General features: G+C 43.9%; 1 protein-coding gene across 3 annotated transcripts in view; it reads right to left on the bottom strand.

Moving 5' to 3' along the window:
- LOC128695542 (uncharacterized) overlaps positions 1-18,729 on the bottom strand; it is a 211,677-nt gene that overhangs the window by 74,981 nt on the left and 117,967 nt on the right. For all 3 annotated transcript variants that reach the window (XM_070093455.1, XM_070093454.1, XM_070093456.1), the window contains one exon: positions 4,934-5,078. In XM_070093455.1, the coding sequence (XP_069949556.1) occupies positions 4,934-5,078 (145 nt within the window). The remainder of the gene's footprint in view (positions 1-4,933; positions 5,079-18,729) is intronic.

The following is an 18,729-nucleotide window of genomic DNA, read 5'->3' as shown; positions in this document are numbered from 1 at the left end:
AAATTCATTGGTTTATAGTAAAGTGTGGAATGTGGCAGTGGTGTATCCTTTACGGGAACAGGAGATAAAGGAGATACAGAGAAGGGTGCTTCGTTATATATGGGGTTTTGGACGAGCATGGCTAAGTAAAGAGGTGGTTATGACGAATGTGCGCAGAGGGGGAGTAGGGCTTTTGATGCTAGGGCCGAGGGTAAAGGCCATGTATGTTAAACAAAAGTACGTAAGGGAGGGGGGGGTAAAAGGTGTGAGGGTTGGGAGGGTGATGAGGGATGTACGACGATGGTGGGGAGGAAAGGACTTGATGGAATGTGAGAATATGCTAAGGGTTATGTTAGTAATAGGTGAGGTAAAAAAGCTCAAGGTGGGAAGGTTGGTAGAGATAAGTAGGAAACCAGAAGTGATGCAAGGGGTGGCGGTATACCCTTTGTATGATTGGGGTACGATTTGGCATGATTTCCAAAAACTTAAATTAATGCCTAGGGTAAGGGAGTTAGTTTATAGGTTTGTAATGGGGATTTTAGCGTCAAAGCAGGCTTTGTGTGTGATGGGTTTGGTAAAGGAGGCGAAATGCGAACATTGTGAGGAATTGGAAACAGCTTTTCATGCCGTATATTTTTGTAGGAAGTTGGGGCAGGTACGGGTGTGGCTGGCTAGAGTCTTCAAGTTAATGGGTGGGGGCAATGTAGAGCTTCTGCGTGCCCTAACTTTAGAGGTAAGGGGGGTGTCTGAGGTTGTAAAAAGAGCCATTCTGTACATTGTGACAGATTTCTTGTTTTATTCCTGGGGCTTGAAGGAAAAAGGTGGGGGGATTAGGGTAAGGGCAATTGTGGCAGGAATTTATCGCACGGTATGCAGAAATAAACTCATTTATGGTAACAGGTGGGCGACTGCGTTCCCGGAGGCATATAGAAATATAACGGTAAGGGGACTCAGTAATTTGGCTACTTAAGTACTATGGGACCATTTTCCTTTTCTAGAGCGAATTATGACCATAATGAAGGATATGTAAATGTGGTAGGATTGTCATGAGAGTTGTATGGGAGGGATGACATGTCAGATGTGGTGTAATTGGAGAGTTTTCTTGTGTGTGAATGTTTTAGTTTAACCATGTGTTGAAAGACAAGAGGTCATTGATGATCATAGTTTTAATAAGGTAAATGATCTTTGTCAGTGAGACAACTACAAGAAGGAACACTCAAAGCATTGTTAACACACTAATAATAATGTGCTATGTAACAAGAGTGTGTAATCTTTGTTATTTTAATAGTGTGTTTAGTTTCTCTGTGGTAAGGTGTGGAAATGGCTATTTTGTCACCTTTATTATATTGTAATTTTTGAGGTGTTTAGTATTATGTCTTTGTGTATAAAGTTTAATATACAATATTAATGAGTGTTCAACGAATTGGATTATATGATAATGTCTTTGTTTATAAAGTTTCATATATAATGTAAATAAGTGTGACATTCTTTGGATTATATTGCCTTTTGTTATAAGATACTGGCTGTATTTTATGGATATAATAAACCCACCTGTATGTACAGGTGTGGGCTGTTTTTAGTTACATGTATGTTGTGTGTGCTGGTTGGGCACTTTGGAGGGGGAATCAAGCATTTACAGATGAACGTGTTTTTCTTATGTATAAGTTTAGTGCTGGGATAAGGAATGTGAAGTTGTTTGTTTTTATTATTTAATGGATCACGTTTCTTTGTTTATGTAACCTAAGTATAGCATACATGTATGATGTGTATTGTGTTTTTAAAAAAAAAAAAAAAAAATATAAAAAAAAAACTCCATTGCTTTGCGACGTCTGTGTTGATTCCTCAACACACACGCCGACGGCCGATCTCCCCACAAAACCTCTTCGATTCCACCCTTAAGCCTTTCCCCATCAAACCTTTCGTTTTGTAAATTTCGTAGTTGCTCCTTAATTCGTTCAATTTCTGTAACAGGATAATTAGCATTCGCTTGTACATAGCAGTCGCACAACTGCCCCTCTAAATATCGTTGGAAACCATACTGTAACTGATTATATCTCACTCCCTGACTAATATAAAATTCCTTAATTCGCTTTTTGGCTATCATTTCCCACCAATTAACCAAAGCCACATCTCCAGGTGCTTCAACCACAAGGCGTTCCCACATATGCCCAAAAGACAAACGACTTTCCTCTCTCTTCAATAACTTTACATTTAATTTCCAAAATGACGGACCCCTTCTAGGCACGCCCTCAATATCTACATCCATTACAACTCCTTTATGATCCGAAAAAAACACATTTATCACACTCACTCTCCGCACTGTAACCGCACTAGACACGTACATTCTATCCAATCTCACCGCATAATCTCGTCTAATGAAAGTATGCTCCACATTGCCACCCCCCCCACACACATCCATTAAACCCACACTCGTCAATAAATCTCCCAGGAACCCCAAGCAACAACCCGCTCCTCGAGGCTCCACATCTTTTCGTCGTATTACACAATTCCAGTCTCCCCCTATTATCGCTACATTTGGTAAACTACGTAGATGATATACTAATACATCTTGTACAAAATGAGTTTTAAGTCGTACATCTCCCTCGGCCGGCCCATATACACCTACAAAACTTATATGTACTCTACCCCATAAACCATCCACCCTAATCACTCTCCCCTCCCCCCTTTCACTATGGCATACTACAAACGGGCTATTTTCCTTTACTAGAATGGTGACGCCTCCTTTTAACCTCGTCGCATATTCCATATACACATCGTAACCATCTATTTCTAACTCATATCCAATTCTGTAATTGTGTTCTTGGATAAATACCACATCCACATCTAGACGCACCAAAAATTCATTAAACCACTTTCGCTTCCGCTCAGATCTCAAACCGTTAATATTTATTGTCAAAACCTTAAAGTCAATTAATGAGATTTTCCTTTGGTTCTAGGTATAGACTTTTCACTTATACATTTTACACCTCTATCCCTCTCCCCTTTTTTGGGAATCACCTTGATAAACTCTTGTTTCGTGGATTCACTGTTCCCTTTCCTCTGTACATCCGCCCAAGACTTTTTCCCTGGCCTTTGGGCAGGAGTAAGCACGTCGTCTGAGTCTGGTGGGGTCGCAGTTCGCTTTCGCGTCCTACCCTCCACCTGCATTGGGATTTCTTTAGTACTATCATGATGCACCTCCACTTCTGCTATATTCACCATCATACCATGCGACACCCCAGACTCAATGCTTTCATCCGTCGCCTCACCATGATGCTCAACCGATCCCAAATTTGCACCTGGATCCTCCACACGGTTGACGATCGACTCGTCTAACAATACATCCAGTGCCTTCACTAAAGACGCCGCTACATCCTCGTCCCCCATAGTGGGCAGAGTCTCTTCAAATACTTTATTTATGTCCAGTGATGGTGATTCTTCTCGCTGTTTTGCATCCTCCAAAGCATTCTCCTGCGCTTTTTCTACCTCTTCACTCCAAGATGTCCGTTGTCGAGACGGGTGAGCATAAGACTGTTCTCGTCCCTCAACTTCCTCGACCTCTTCCGGTTGTTGCTGTTGCGATATTTGGAGATTCCCACGACGCTTACCACACTGTGCCGCTATGTGGTCATACGACCCACACAGCCGACACGTACGACGTTGCCCCGCATATGTTACATATACTTGAGTTCGAAATGCTTGCAACATAATATAGGACGGTATGGGATGGCGTAAGGTCATTTTGACTGAATATGTTCCCTCCAAACTTCCAGCATAAGGTCCAGCAGCCCACCGACCTACAGAGGCCATATGAACCGTACCATAATTACGTAGTTCATCTTTTATAACAAATTCATTCGCCTCAAAAGGCACATTCCTTATTTTAACCCATGTGTAGTGTCGTGATACATCATGTAGACGTACTGATACAGCTGAATTGACGGCTATAATGGTCTCTTGATACTTATCCACCACCGCTTCATAAACATTTGCTGAAGATCCGTGTCGTCCCATTAAGTGCTACACCACATATCTCTTCATTTGCGATACCGTAGGTATCACGGATAATCGCCGGTAGTAACAAGTCCATCGTGGCTCCGGTGACAGCCCCACGGGTCAACTCAACGCAAACAGTGTTGATGCGCCTGTAGCTCTGCAGCGCCATGTTGGTAAATGAGCAGCGCACGTCCTCACTTCTCAATGGTTGTGACGAACTGAGGTAGCTCGCCTGAAACAGCAGAGGGGTGCCGAGCACTACCGCACTCCACCGTGGTCAGGCAGCGAATGAAACCACCACTACCACCATCATCAATCAGTGACCCCACCATCAACATTGAAAACAGTAGAACAACAGTGATGGATTCACCCTCCTGGTGGTTGTAGCTCCTGGTCCACTTTACTCACAATTCAAAAACAACAGTGATGGGCTCATCTTCCTGGTGGTTGTAGCTCCTGGACCACCTCACTCACAAGAACAACAGTGATGGACTCACCGTCCAGGTGGTTGTAGCTCCTGGTGCACTTCACTTACTACACAAGAAAAACAGTGATGGACTCACCCTCCAGGTGATTATAGCTCCTGGTCCACTTCACTCACAACACAAGAACAACAGTGATGGACTCACCCTCCAGGTGGTTATAGCTCCTGGTCCACTTCACTCACAACACAAGAACAACAGTGATGGACTCACCCTCCAGGTGGTTGTAGCTCCTGGTCCACTTCACTCACAACACAAGAACAACAGTGATGGACTCACCCTCCAGGTGGTTGTAGCTCCTGGTCCACTTCACTCACAACACAAGAACAACAGTGATGGACTCACCCTCCAGGTGGTTATAGCTCCTGGTCCACTTCACTCACAACACAAGAATAACAGTGATGGACTCACCCTCCTGGTGTTATAGCTCCTGGTCCACTTCACTCACAACACAAGAACAACAGTGATGGACTCACCCTCCTGGTGGCTGTAGCTTCTGGATCAGGTCACAGGCATCACTCACAATATCATCACTCACGTCAGTCAGCTCCAGCACCACGTGTGTGCTAGGTAGTGACGTCACGGCTGCTGCTGACACTGCTGCTGCTGAGACTCTCACACCTGTAGCAATACACTATACTGTCACTATCACCACTCTAGTGATACACTATACTGTCACTATCACCACTGTAGTGATACACCATACTGACACTATCACCACTGTAGTGATACACTATACTGTCACTATCACCACTGTAGTGATACACTATACTGTCACTATCACCACTGTAGTGATACACTATACTGTCACTATCACCACTGTAGTGATACACTATACTGTCACTATCACCACTGTAGTGATACACCATACTGTCACTATCACCACTGTAGTGATACACCATACTGTCACTATCACCACTGTAGTGATACACTATACTGTCACTATCACCACTGTAGTGATACACTATACTGTCACTATCACCACTGTAGTGATACACTATACTGTCACTATCACCACTGTAGTGATACACCATACTGTCACTATCACCACTGTAGTGATACACTATACTGTCACTACCACCACTGTAGTGATACACTATACTGTCACTATCACCACTGTAGTGATACACTATACTGTCACTATCACCACTGTAGTGATACACTATACTGTCACTATCACCACTGTAGTGATACACTATACTTTCACTATCACCACTGTAGTGATACACCATACTGTCACTATCACCACTGTAGTGATACACCATACTGTCACTATCACCACTGTAGTGATACACTATACTGTCACTATCACCACTGTAGTGATACACCATACTGTCACTATCACCACTGTAGTGATACACTATACTGTCACTACCACCACTGTAGTGATACACTATACTGTCACTATCACCACTGTAGTGATACACTATACTGTCACTATCACCACTGTTACGGCCCCCTGCCAAACTAGCAGTTAAATAGTTAACCTGCCGGCCGGCAGTACCACTGGGTACGTCATCAAACCCATTGTGGGGACTGCTGAGCCTGCCTTAGAGCATTATGTTCCTGAACACCTCACGGTACACAGCTAAGCAGTAGGTACCTGAACACCTAATGGTACACATCTACTGGCACTAGAGTATTCTACTGGCTTCTACTGATTTTAGAAGAAGCACTCACCGCAGCTCACTGAGTCTGTTGGCCTCAGTTATCTGACGGCCACATTCAGTGAGCTTGCAACATTGTGTGTGCTGCACCGGACCACCTTGCGGTTTGTCAACCGGCTTTGGAGAGTATTTACAGGACTGCCGGTGATGTCTGCGGACTCACCGCCTACGCTTGTCAACTGTGGGTCAGAGTCATCTGATGCTGTTTAGTGGGACATTACATGAAGAAAAGGTTGTTACACTGAACTGGGCCAGGACCGTAGTGTGACACTTAGGTAAGTATGATGGAGTGGAACACTGAGATATGCTACAGGACCGTAGTGGAACACTGAGAAGAAAAGGGTGTCGTTTGACACTGAAGATGGCCTGGTTGTAGTGTACATTGAGGAGTGTCATGTGACTGGCCTCGACAAAGACGCTATGCGGGTAGTGTGACGCAGAGACAAGTTTCAAGTGTGACACGGTTGCGAAAGTGTATTACACGGAGAAAAGGGTGTAAAGTGACACGGTGGAGAAAGAGCGTCACAACTCGGATAAGTGTCGTGAGAAACGCAGTAAATTGTAATTTATTATTTTAAATGTTACTTAATTTATTTTAGCATAGTTATATATATTTAAGATGCTAATAATTTATTATGGTAACGTGTAGATATATTTTGAATACCTCCTAGACCAAAAATTGTTTTTATATAATAAAAATCAATGGATTTTAATGTATATGTATCCCGAACTCTTTATTGCAAAAGGAGTAAAACTTGCCATCTTTAAAGAATACTTTTTTTGTAATAACCACCATATTTATCACTATCAGTGTTGTCAGTTAGGGCAGTGTTGTCAGGGAGGACAGTGTTAAGGGTAACCGTGTTGCCTGTGACGACACGGTGTTGACAAGGTGAAGTGTTGTCAGGTGTTGTGTATGAAGGGGTTACATTGGGTCACTGAACCTTTTGCTGGGGAATGAATTTGAATGTTGACTTTTGTCTATGGAAGAGCTCCAGTGGCAACAAGGGTTTAGTGCGGCAATAGCTTTCTTAACCAAATACTTTCTTTGTTAACCTTACTTTTAGGATGACCAAAACTCATGAGTAATATGTCTTTAATAATAAAACTTAGCTCTTAATTTAGAGCATTAAATTCTTCATTTCTCCCTTCACACATAAAAGGTGTAACTATATATACAGCTATTAGTAGAATTAGACAATCAATGTAAGATATATAATAACTGATATATTGCTAACACAACTCGTGTCAATGTCTTCACAGAAACAGTAAGTCCAAATTATTCATACAGGAAGTTTCATAGATATTCCCATGCCAGGGTTCGGAAAATGAGTAGAGAACTCAGACTAAGCATGAGAGTACAAGGCAGTATACTACTCGGGAGTTGTACACTGCCTTGGCGGGAGACATTCCAGTCCCTTAATTAGTAACCAGCACTCTAACTAGTGCTTCTCCCCTACATGGAAATCATATGATAAAACCCCTAACTTAGTTGCCACCGAGGTGAGCGTTTGTATGCTCCATGCCTGGCCCTCTGGTGGCGAAAATCAACATTACCTACAAGATGGAGGAAGCCAGCGACGGGTTAAAGCATTTTCACACTCGCGCAACTCTCCCCCAGTATACATATGTTTCAACCTACTGTGTATCTTGACCAAACCCCTCCCCCAACTCCTTTCCTCATCACCTCTCTTAATGAAGATATATTTGAGCCTCTGCTTTAAAACCATCAAACCCAACCCCACCCTGACGCAAAGGTAACATTACCACTTCCCTTTTAAGCCAATCACAGCCCGAACCCTACAAGAATTTAAAAATCCTAAGTATGTTCGCTATTGCCGTCCTAGTTAAAGGGAACATGGCTGCCACGTGCCATACCTTGCTATACAATAAGACTTTAATAACAATGGCACGCTGCACAAGGGTCAGATAAGGCCGCGATGCTCCCAAGCGATGCACAATACTGTCTACCAACCTAACAGATTTTTCCACACGTGCAACATCCAGATCGTCTGCATAGACAAGATCACAAATTTTTTAACATTCATCCGCCACCTCACGACTGCACTACCCCACTCAACCCTCCCCATCCAACTTCCTAACCCAATGACCATCGACTGTTCTGAATTCACTCTCATAAGAGTTGCACCTGCGAACCTGTGTACTACCCCATCTAAGGCGTCCAGTGACATCCCCTCCCTAACCAGAACAGTAGTATCATCTACATAACCTATCAGGACTGGCCAAACCCTCCCAACTCCACTCCTTTCCCCACTAATGCACATTTGCTGCTCCACCCTTCTATGAAAGGGGTCCTGTATGCACGCGAACAATAGCTGTGACATAGAACACCTCTGTCGAAGTCCCCTACCCATTACAATCCTCCCACCCCTCCAGTTTTCCATTAATCTGTACCCTCGCTGTTGCTCCACGATACAACGCATCTACCCATGCCACTATTTCTTCCCCAAAACCCTGTTCCCTAAGGATAGCTCTCAACGCTTCTTGCTCCACTGTCATATGCTCCTTGCCAGTCTAGTGCCACCAAACCCCCCCCCCTTTTTCTTCCACGAAATTCTGTAGTAACCCATGCCCCTCCACCATAGACCTCCCTGGCAACCCAAACTGAGTTCTCGATACAACCTGCTCTACTATGTACTTGAACCTATTTCCCAAAATCTTAGCGAACAATTTGTAATCTGTGCATAACGATAATGCCCAGTAATCCCCAAGTGTACGCTGCCACTTACCCTTCGGTACCAAGGCTACTACAGCCGTTGCCTGCTTTTCTCCAAATTCTCCCCTATCCTTCATTAAATTTAATAACCTAACCAAAAACCCCCTCATTAGCTCCCAATGCTGTTGATAGAACTGTCGGTAGTCCATCGATTCCTGGCACTTTGCCCTTTCGCATTTCAATTAAAGCCCTCCATATTTCCCCCGTAATTATTTCCCCACCCTATCACTGTTTCCCAACCGACATATCACACTCCCACACACATGTTCTAAATCCCCAGCTACTACCCCTTCCCTTTGCAAACTGCTCATATCACTTCTCTGCAAATGCCCCATCACATCTGTAGCTTGTATAACCTGACCCAACCTATACCCAACCACCGACTCGAACCTCCAACCACGGAATAGCCGTTGCATGCTGTCTTTGCTTTTGCCTACGCAATAGACACGACAGCCTATTGCCCAATTACCCTCACCACTTGGAACCTCTCGTCCTGTATTTCGCACAGCCTCCCCTTAATTGCCATAATGTCGTCTATTGGATAAGTACCCGCCACCGCCCCCCCTTACATAACATCTGCTTAACCTGTCCTCGTTTCCCGTCTCGCACATAATGCCGAATCCGTTCCTTAGCCCCACCAGGTCACCACATCCTCCAACCCTTTTACCTCCTCACTTAACCCCTCCCTCAGTGTTGGAAAACCTTCCAACCCCTCCTCATCTCCTAACATACTTGTATTAACTTCCAGTATCCCCTAGAGATACCAGCTAGTGACTCCCACTCCACCTCTGCCACTACTGCACGATCTGAAAAAGCTACTTCTATTGTACGGACAAACTTAGACAAGACCCCGTGAGATATATACAACCTATCTAACCTAGCCGCATAACCCCTCTTACGTAAGTATTCTCTACCTCCCACGCCCTCCACCTCCCATATCAGCCCTCCTAATAACACAATTCCAGTCCCCACAAACGATGGCTACCGCAGATAAACCATGTAAGGAGAAAACTAGATCATCATATACAAAATCCTGCTTTACTTTCACATCGTTTTCCACTGGCGCATACACAGAGGTTACCCTCTGCCCCATCCACCACCCATCCACACACAGCACCCTCCCCCCCCTCCTCCCTTGCTTCGAATCAACACAAGCTCGCCTCCTTTATCAATAAACCCACACTACCTTTCAGACGTGCGGATGGCAGAGTCATTACCTTAAACCCTGCCACCTCCAGCACTCTCCCCTCCGTGAAATTGTTCCTGTAGAGACACTACATCCACTCTATATTTACACAAGCATACGAAAACATTCCCTCTTCACACTATTACACAGTCCATTCACAGTCATATACCTAAGGCTATCTTATAATTTCCAACCCTTCCTCCTCTCCTTCCCAGGGCCAACACATGATTCCACACCATCCACCCCGCCTCCCTTCTTTCGATGCCTCTTATTATGGCTACCTCGACAACACTCTTCCTTCCTCCCAGACCACTGCGCCGGCGTCAGGACATTGTTTGAGTCTGACGCCGCCGCTCTCTTCCTCTTGGTGCCCTCCACCACCATGTTGTCTTCCGAGTCCTCCTCACGATGGACTTCAACCCCCACCATGCTTCGTTCCACGGAACACGGCGACATCTCATGCTTACTGCTTGGCCCGTCATCCCTGCTATGGTTTTTACTGACACATTCCTCCTCAGGCAACGCCGTGCCTCTCACCAGCTCGGGAACATCATCCTCAACAAAAGGCGTCAATGTCATCAACACTTCCTCAAGCACCTTTACCTCCTGCACTTGCACTTCTGCACTCTTCACCTGCCTAGTAACAGTTCCTGTTATGTCACAGCTTGCCTCACACATGCCAGTCTCTGCTATGGGATCCTCCACCATTTCACTCCACAAGTGCCCAAGCCCTTGCTTTCACATGGGGCTTCTTTCTTTCTTTGTTGGGTTTATCAGGGCCACTGATAGCATAAGCTGTATCGAGCCCGATTTCTCGATGGGACGAGAAAATATTGTTGCCCAAGGCTGGGCGATGATATTTATTTTTTTTCCGTCCGATTTCCTCCAGTTTTGGTACACAAGATGAAGTGTTTTCTCTCTTTCCTGTAAATATTTATTAATAATATCCCCTCAAGGAAGGCTCCTTGACGCTGGTGAGGGGCTCTTGATCTAGGGAATTGGATCTGTGCTCCAGTTCCCTGAATTAAGCCTGAATGCCTTCCATCCCCCCATAGGCGCTGTATAATCCTACGGGTTTAGTGCTTCCCCCTTGATTATTATAATAATAATAATAATAATAATATTAATAAGATACCTCAAACAACAACTGAGAAAAGACTAAAAAAGGACTGATTTATTGAAAATGCCCTTTGGCAGGAAGGTAGTCCTATGGGACGACGGAAGGTTGTTTGGACACTTGGTGCCGAGAGAACAATGCTTATACAAATTTCTAAAGGTATAATGTCCTCTAAATATCTTATCTTTATTTCACAAAAAAAATAGTTTTAGTTCTAGGAATGTTGCAAAATATCTGCCCTTTACTCCCCCATAAATCCCAAAATATTTGGAATATTTCCAAAAATATTCCATCAGTAATTAGAGAAATCATTATTTTACAATTTCTGTGAATATTATTCCACTTAATTAAGTAATAGTGATTTGCCGCTTGACCTGAGCAGAGCGCGACTACTGCCCTCTGCTGGCCATTGGAGGAGACTTATATTTTCACAACATGGCACAGTCTGTGAGAAGGCGTTTGCACACGGTGTGCATTGAATTGTTGCGTGGTGCGATAACGCCTCAGTCTGCACAAGTGCTTTTACCACAAATTATCCGTGACACCTATGGTGTTGCGGATCAAGAACTGTATGGTGTGGCACTAAATGGTGCCTATCGTATTTTCGTCAAGCTGAGATAAGCTGGAGTGTATGAACGGCTGGTTGACAAGTACCAGGACAGGAGCGTGGACGTTAATTCAGCGATACGTGTTTGACTAATCGACGTGTCTAAGCATTACACATGGGTGAAAGTCCGAAATGTGCCATTTGAGGCGGACGAGACTGATCTGCGGTATGTATTTGAAGAGTATGGACCTGTACACATGGCTATGGCTGGTAAATGGACGGATGGGGCGTATGCCGGCTTGCCGGATGGTATGTTCATGATCAAGATGGCGTTGAGGCATGCCATCCCGTCTTACATCATACTGGAAGCATTTAGGACACAGGTAATGGTGTACTACGCTGGGCAGCAGAAGACGTGTAGGTTATGTGGTGCATATGACCATATGGCAGCCCAGTGTGGGAGATGGCAGCGGAGAAAGGACCTAGGTAGTGAGATGGTGAAAGAGCCAGAACCAGAGGTGGGTCATGCTGATGAGTCACCTGTACATAGAAGTGGCACTTCCTGGAGTGAGGAAGTGGAGCATGAGCTGCCACTGGTGGGTACCAGCCCATCACTGTCACAGTTAGTGGGAAGTGAGGCATCTGCCTTGGAGAACGGGAAGACTGTGCAGATTGGTGACGTGCGGGTAGAGGAAGGCCTACTGGTGAACGTGCAGGAAAAATCATTTGAGAAGCAGGTTGCTGAGGATAACTTGAGTATGGTGAGGAGTACTGTTCAGATTGAAGATGAGCAACTTGGAAGATTGGCGAACATGGCAGATGACTCGCCAGGAGTGGTGGACGTGATTGAGGTGACTGCTGAGATTCACAGGGAGGCATCCAGTGAGTTAGAAATGGATGCAGAGTGTGTCAACCGTAAGAGGGCGGCGACATATTCCGACTCGGATGATGTTTTGACCCCGGCACAGAGACCGGGGAAAAAGCCGTGGGTTGATGTGGTGAGTGGGAGCACTAAAGGTACGCTAGGTCAGGTGTTGGATCAGGGGAAGCCACCAGTGGGCAGTGGAGAGAAAAGTGGACGAAGCAGACACACTGAAAGCGTGTCAGTGAAAGGTGAAAAGGGGCAGAGGGTGAAATCACATAAGTAGGTTTCCGGTGCATGACAGTGAATATTAATGGATTGTGTGCGAGTGAGAAGCGTCTGTGGGTAAAGGGATTTTTAAGACATTATGCTATAGACATTGTTTTTGTGCAGGAACATAATTTCAAGCTGGGAAAGGAATTGGAGGTGGATGGGTACAGAGTGTTTGTGATGTATTCGGAGCGAATGAAGGGAGGGGTGGGAATCCTGATCCGAGAGACGAGCCCGTTTGTTGTTCTTAGGAGTGAAGGGGGGGGGTCGTGTGTTAAGAATAGATGGGTGGTGGAGAGGTGAGCGGATGGCAGTCGTTTGTGTGTATGTGCCGGCTGAGAATGATGTAAGGGTAAAGAATGAATTTGTGAATAACGTATTAGTATATTATTTGCGGTCATTACCGTCAGTGACAATAGTTGGTGGCGACTGGAACTGTGTGGTGCGCAGGAAGGATGTGGAACCGAGAGGGGCAGGGTGTTTTTTGGCAGGTTTAGGGGATCTATTGAGAGGTGTGGGATTGAGGGATATAGTTGATGGAGGGGATTGCGAGATAGAGCACACATTTCATAGAAAGGGATATGCTGCACGATTAGATAGGTTGTATGTGACAAGGGGAGTGAGGGTGACGCGGGTGCAGACGGTGAATGTCGTTTATTCAGATCATAGGGCAGTTTATGCTGATTTAAATTGGGACGGTTTGCCTAAGAGATATTTGGGGTACTGGAAGCTGAATGTACGACTACTGGGTGAGGGGGTGGAGGGAGGGGATTTTGAAAGTTTGTGGGAGGACTTATGGGGTGGGGGTAAGTGTGCAAGCGATTTATTGGGGTGGTGGGATGGGGTTGCAAAGACGAGGATCAGGCAATACTGTGTGCGAAGGGGAAAGAATGAGGCATGGATGACATATGGACTTCAACAGTATTTAGAGGGGCGGTTGCAGGGTTGTTATCAGAGGGGTGCTGTGACAGGTGTGTATCCAATGGAGGAAATTGAAGCATTAAAGTGGCAGATGAGAGATTTGATGAGGCGAGGGTGCAAGGTGGGTTAGAGGAGGCGATTTGGGGTGACAGGCCATCAGCCTGTGTGTTACGGGGTCAGCGGAGACGCAGGCTGGCAATAGAAATTGATAAGCTGGTAGTACACGAGGACTTAGGTGGGAATACGAAGGGTCAGGAGTTGAGAACTACTGAGGGTATGAGTGGTTTTATGGATAGTTGGTTTGGAAAATATTTGCGGAGTGTAGGAGTGAACGGTGAGGATTTAGAGAGATTGGGAGAGAATGTATCTTGTGTGCTGAGTGGAAGTGATCGTATGGCATTGGGAGGGGATATTGAAGAGGGGGAGGTATGGAGAGCTTTGGAGAATATGGCGAGAGGTAAAGCGCCAGGTATAGATTGGTTACCTTGTGAATTCTATGTGAAGCATTGGAGTGTGTTGAAGGATTTTTTAGTGAACCTGATGAATGTGATGAAAAGTGAGGGGAGGATGGGTGAGTTGCAGTGTACTGCAGTAGTAGTATTGATTCCAAAAGGGAAAGGCCCTACTACAGTGCAGAACTACAGGGCGTTGTCGTTATGTGCTGATTATAAGATATTCGCAAAAATCTTGGGGAACAGGCTGAAGTGCGTGATAGATAGAGTTGTTGCGAGAGGTCAGTATGGGGTGCCTGGAAGGACGATGTATGAGGGACATGGAATAATAAAAGATTTTGTGGAAAGTATGGAGGGGGAGAATGAAAGGGGGGGGAGGTGTCTTAGCATTGGATTGGCAGGCTGCGTATGATTGCATAGAACGAAAGGCACTGTGGCATATCTTACGGAGGCAGGGTTTTGGGGAAAAGATGGTACGTTGGATTGAGATTTTGTATAATAGGGTAGGTGTACGTGTGCAGGTGAATGGGAAATTGGGTGAGTGGGTTTCAATGGGTAGAGGCATAAGGCAGGGTTGTCCTCTGTCTCAACTGTTGTTTGCTTGTATACAGGACCCTTTTTATAGGGCAGTGGGGCGATGTTTAGGGGTGGTACGTGGTGTGGAGAATGGTGGGATGGGAATAATAGGGTATGTGGATGATACAACAATTCTAATGAGCAGGGAGGAAAGTTTACATGAGGTGGAGGATGTAATTGGTGGTTTTGAAGGTGTTACAGGTTTAGAAGTGAATGTGGAGAAATCGAAATTATTGGTCTTAGGGAATTGGGTAGGGAGGGCGCGATGGGAAACAGCTGTGCGTTGGTGTGTGGTGGATAGACTAAAGGTGTGTGGGATAATTTATATGGGGAATGCCGGGGAGGCACGGATGCTTAATTCTGGGAGGGCAGTGGATAGGTTGGTGGGTAGGTTAAATGTTTTGAGACCCTTGCATTTGACGATACATCAACGTGTAATAGTGGTGAATGTGATGTTATATAGTATGGTCTGGCATGTGGCAGCAGTATATCCGTTGGCAGGACCGGACATTAATAGAATGCTAAAAAAGGTTTTTCGATATATATGGGGTTCTGGGTGTGATTGGTTGGGTAGAAGTGTTGTTATGCTACCGGTCGACAAAGGTGGATTGGGTTTAATAGATATAAGATTAAGGGTTAAGTGTATATATTTGAAGAGGGGGGTTCTCCGAGTGGAAGGTCGTGTGGGGAAGGGTGTGCAAGCATTATATGAGGAGGCACGAAGGTGGTGGGTAGGATCAGAGATGAGAGAGTGTGAGGATGTGCTGCGAGCTTTATTGTATGTTAGAGATCCGTCTAGGATACGGGTAGGTGTTCTGGAGCGTGCTGTAGGGGTGAGGGTGATTGCAAATGTTGAGGGCATATACCCAATGTATGCATGGGGAGACATTTGGGTAAGGTTGCGGTTGGTGCACATAAGACCAAGAGTGAGAGAGGTAATGTTTCGTTTCCTTCATGGAATATTGCCGTCTGGTGTGGTGCTTCGGGAGAGAGGGTTGATGGTGGAGGACGTATGTAGGGTGTGTGGGGATAGGGAGACAGCTTTTCATGTAGTATATTTTTGTAAAAATTTGGAGTGTATACGGGAGTGGATGGGTGGGATTTTGAGGAGGGTGGGTGGGGGAGGGATATCGGTATTAAGGGCATTGAGTTTAGATGTGGGAGGTGTGGAAGAGTCTGTGCAGCGTGCTTTGGTGTACATCATAACTGATTTTGTTTTCGTATCATGGGCCATGAGGGGTAATGGGGATTGGATGGTGCGAAAGAAGGTATTGGCTGCAACAGTGTACAAAACACTTAGTCGTAACAGGGGGATATACGGAAGTAGATGGGAAAGGGTTTTTCCTGAAGGATATCGAAGTATGAATGTCAGAGGTTTGTTGGCAGAGTGAGGAAAAAAAAAAAAAAAAAAAAAAGGGGGGGGCTGGGTTTGGATTTTCAGGGGTTGCACCGGGCTCGTCTCAGAATTTGGGAATGTATGAGGAGTTCCATGATATGGTGTAAAATGGCAGCGTAGTTGTGGAGTGTGTTTTAAGTAAGTTTGTGGTGGTTTGTAAGGGAAAAGTTGTTAAGATTTTTATGGACATGGAAATGAGCAATATTTGTATGCATGTGAAAAGTATACGGTCATACTCAGAATGGTATACTGATGTATGTTATGGATAAGTTAAATTTGGAATATGTTGTAATGTATTATCAGGATTGGTGGTTGTATTAAAGCAAAGGACATGCGGGCGTGATAAATATGTCTGTGTACCAAATGTACTGCTCATAATGAGATAATGCAGTGTGTGTGATTTTTATCATACATCAAGTGTATATAGCAGTATGTAAGAGAGAATTTCATGTACTCAGTATGGGTTGTATATTGGTATTCGGTTAAGTTCAATGAATATTATTGACGAGTGATGGGTATATAAGGACGTGTTCATGTACAATGTGTTAAGTAGGGTTAGGATGGTGAGGCAAGAAATGCTGCGGTCTGTAGAATAAGAATATAGTCTCGTTTAAGTTAATGTTTAATAGTAATGACTATGTATATTTCATTATATGGTAGAAGTTGTTACTTAAAACTGGAAATTATATTTGAAAAATATTACTAAATATACGTGATTGTGTAAGTTCGCTTGTGGGATGAATGTAGTGTATGGAAGTGAGGTGGGACGAATCATTTGTTATATTATACTGTGTTTAGTTTTTCTGTGGTGAGGTGTGGAGATTGTTATTTTCTAACCTTTATTTGTTTCGTAATTATTGAGGTGTTACGTATTATGTATTTGATATGAAGTTTAATATACAACAATAATAAGTGTGTAAAGAATTTTTGGATAATTGAGAATGTCTTCGTACATACAGTTTTATGTAAAATGTCAGTACCTGTGACATTCTTTGGGTTATATTGTATATTGTGTTTATGGCTGCAATTTTGGATGTACTAAACCCACCTGTACATGAAGCTGTGGGATGTCTTTAGTTTAGTTCTTACGTATAAGTTTAGTGCTACGGTAGGGAATGTGGAGTTTTCTTTTGTTATATATAATGGATACGTTTCATTGCTTACATTGTCTACATGTATAACTCTGTATTGCGTTTTTCAATAAAATATAAAAAAAAATTAAGTAATAAAGGTGAAGTAAAGCGAAATAAGTAAATAAGTTACTTCCGAGATATTGGGCTGGAACGCCGGCCGGCCCATCGTCTCAAAAAAAAAAAATAAATAAATAAATAAAAAAATAGCGAAAATCGCGTTTATTTCGGGGTATTTCTTAGTAAACTGATGTTCTAGTGCAGTTATCCTCTTCAAAACATCGTTTTCTCTTGCTCAAAGACTACATGGAGGGGAGTAACTCAATTATATCGGAATATTCCTGGTGGTCTCTCGCCATGTTATGGCCTATTTTATTCAATCTAGAGAACATATAACATGTTTGTATGTTATTTATAGTGTTTATTATAACATATTAGATAAATTCAGATAGATAAATAAGCTGTAGAGTTGATATATAGGCTGATATAAGCGTAATAATGAAGTGATTTCCCCTGGCTCTCTCTGGAGCGGGAATATTACCCAGTGTTACCAGATGGTTCCTGATTGGCTGGAAATCTACGGATAAGCTCCGCCTACTGTTTTATGATGCCAAATAGTCAATTATTATATTAGAAAGAATAATACAAGAAAAAGCGATAACAAACAAGGAAAAAAAATCCAAAAAATATATGGGCTGTGAGCAGACGCGCTTCCCATATCCACATCACCGTCACCATACCTGATATAAATTACTATAATTTCTTCTAGAAACATCTTGAACATTGATTCTTGTACCATTGTGTTGCCAAAGACTTAAGCTATTTTTCTGTATGAATAACTCAATTTCCATAATTTTTCGATTTTTTTTTTGTGAGAGCGCGAAAAATTGGATACCACTGTACAGTACACGTACAGTATTGCTCTTCGTACCTCCCTTGACACTCCGTTAATGTCCAAGGCTAAGACCCGAAGGGTTAAGATACTTCCCCCACTAAGAAACCCAAAAACCCTCCCCAACCACAAACAAACCTCTTCCAAGATATCACAAAAATACACTGCATGAAACGCTGCTTCTTCTAGACTGCAACGTAAGCAATCTGCCTCCTTTACCAAACCCATCCTACTTAAGACCGATTTTGATGCTAAAATTCCCATGACAAATCTGTACACTAATTCACGAACCCTCGGTGCCAACTTAAGCTTACAAAATCCGTCCCATATTTTCCCCCAATTATACAGCGGAAATGCAGACACACCCTGCTCAATTTCTCAGTACCATCTGCCCCGCCCTGATCATTTGCACATTTCTCAACTTGAACAACAAACGCAACATGTCCTCACACTCTATTAATCCTCTGCCGCCCCACCATTTGCGTATATCTACCATTACCTGACCCACCCAGACTCCAA

This window comes from Cherax quadricarinatus, chromosome 42, assembly GCF_038502225.1.
Source record: "Cherax quadricarinatus isolate ZL_2023a chromosome 42, ASM3850222v1, whole genome shotgun sequence".
Classification (NCBI taxonomy): domain Eukaryota; kingdom Metazoa; phylum Arthropoda; class Malacostraca; order Decapoda; family Parastacidae; genus Cherax; species Cherax quadricarinatus.
This window is presented reverse-complemented; position numbering and strand designations above follow the sequence as displayed.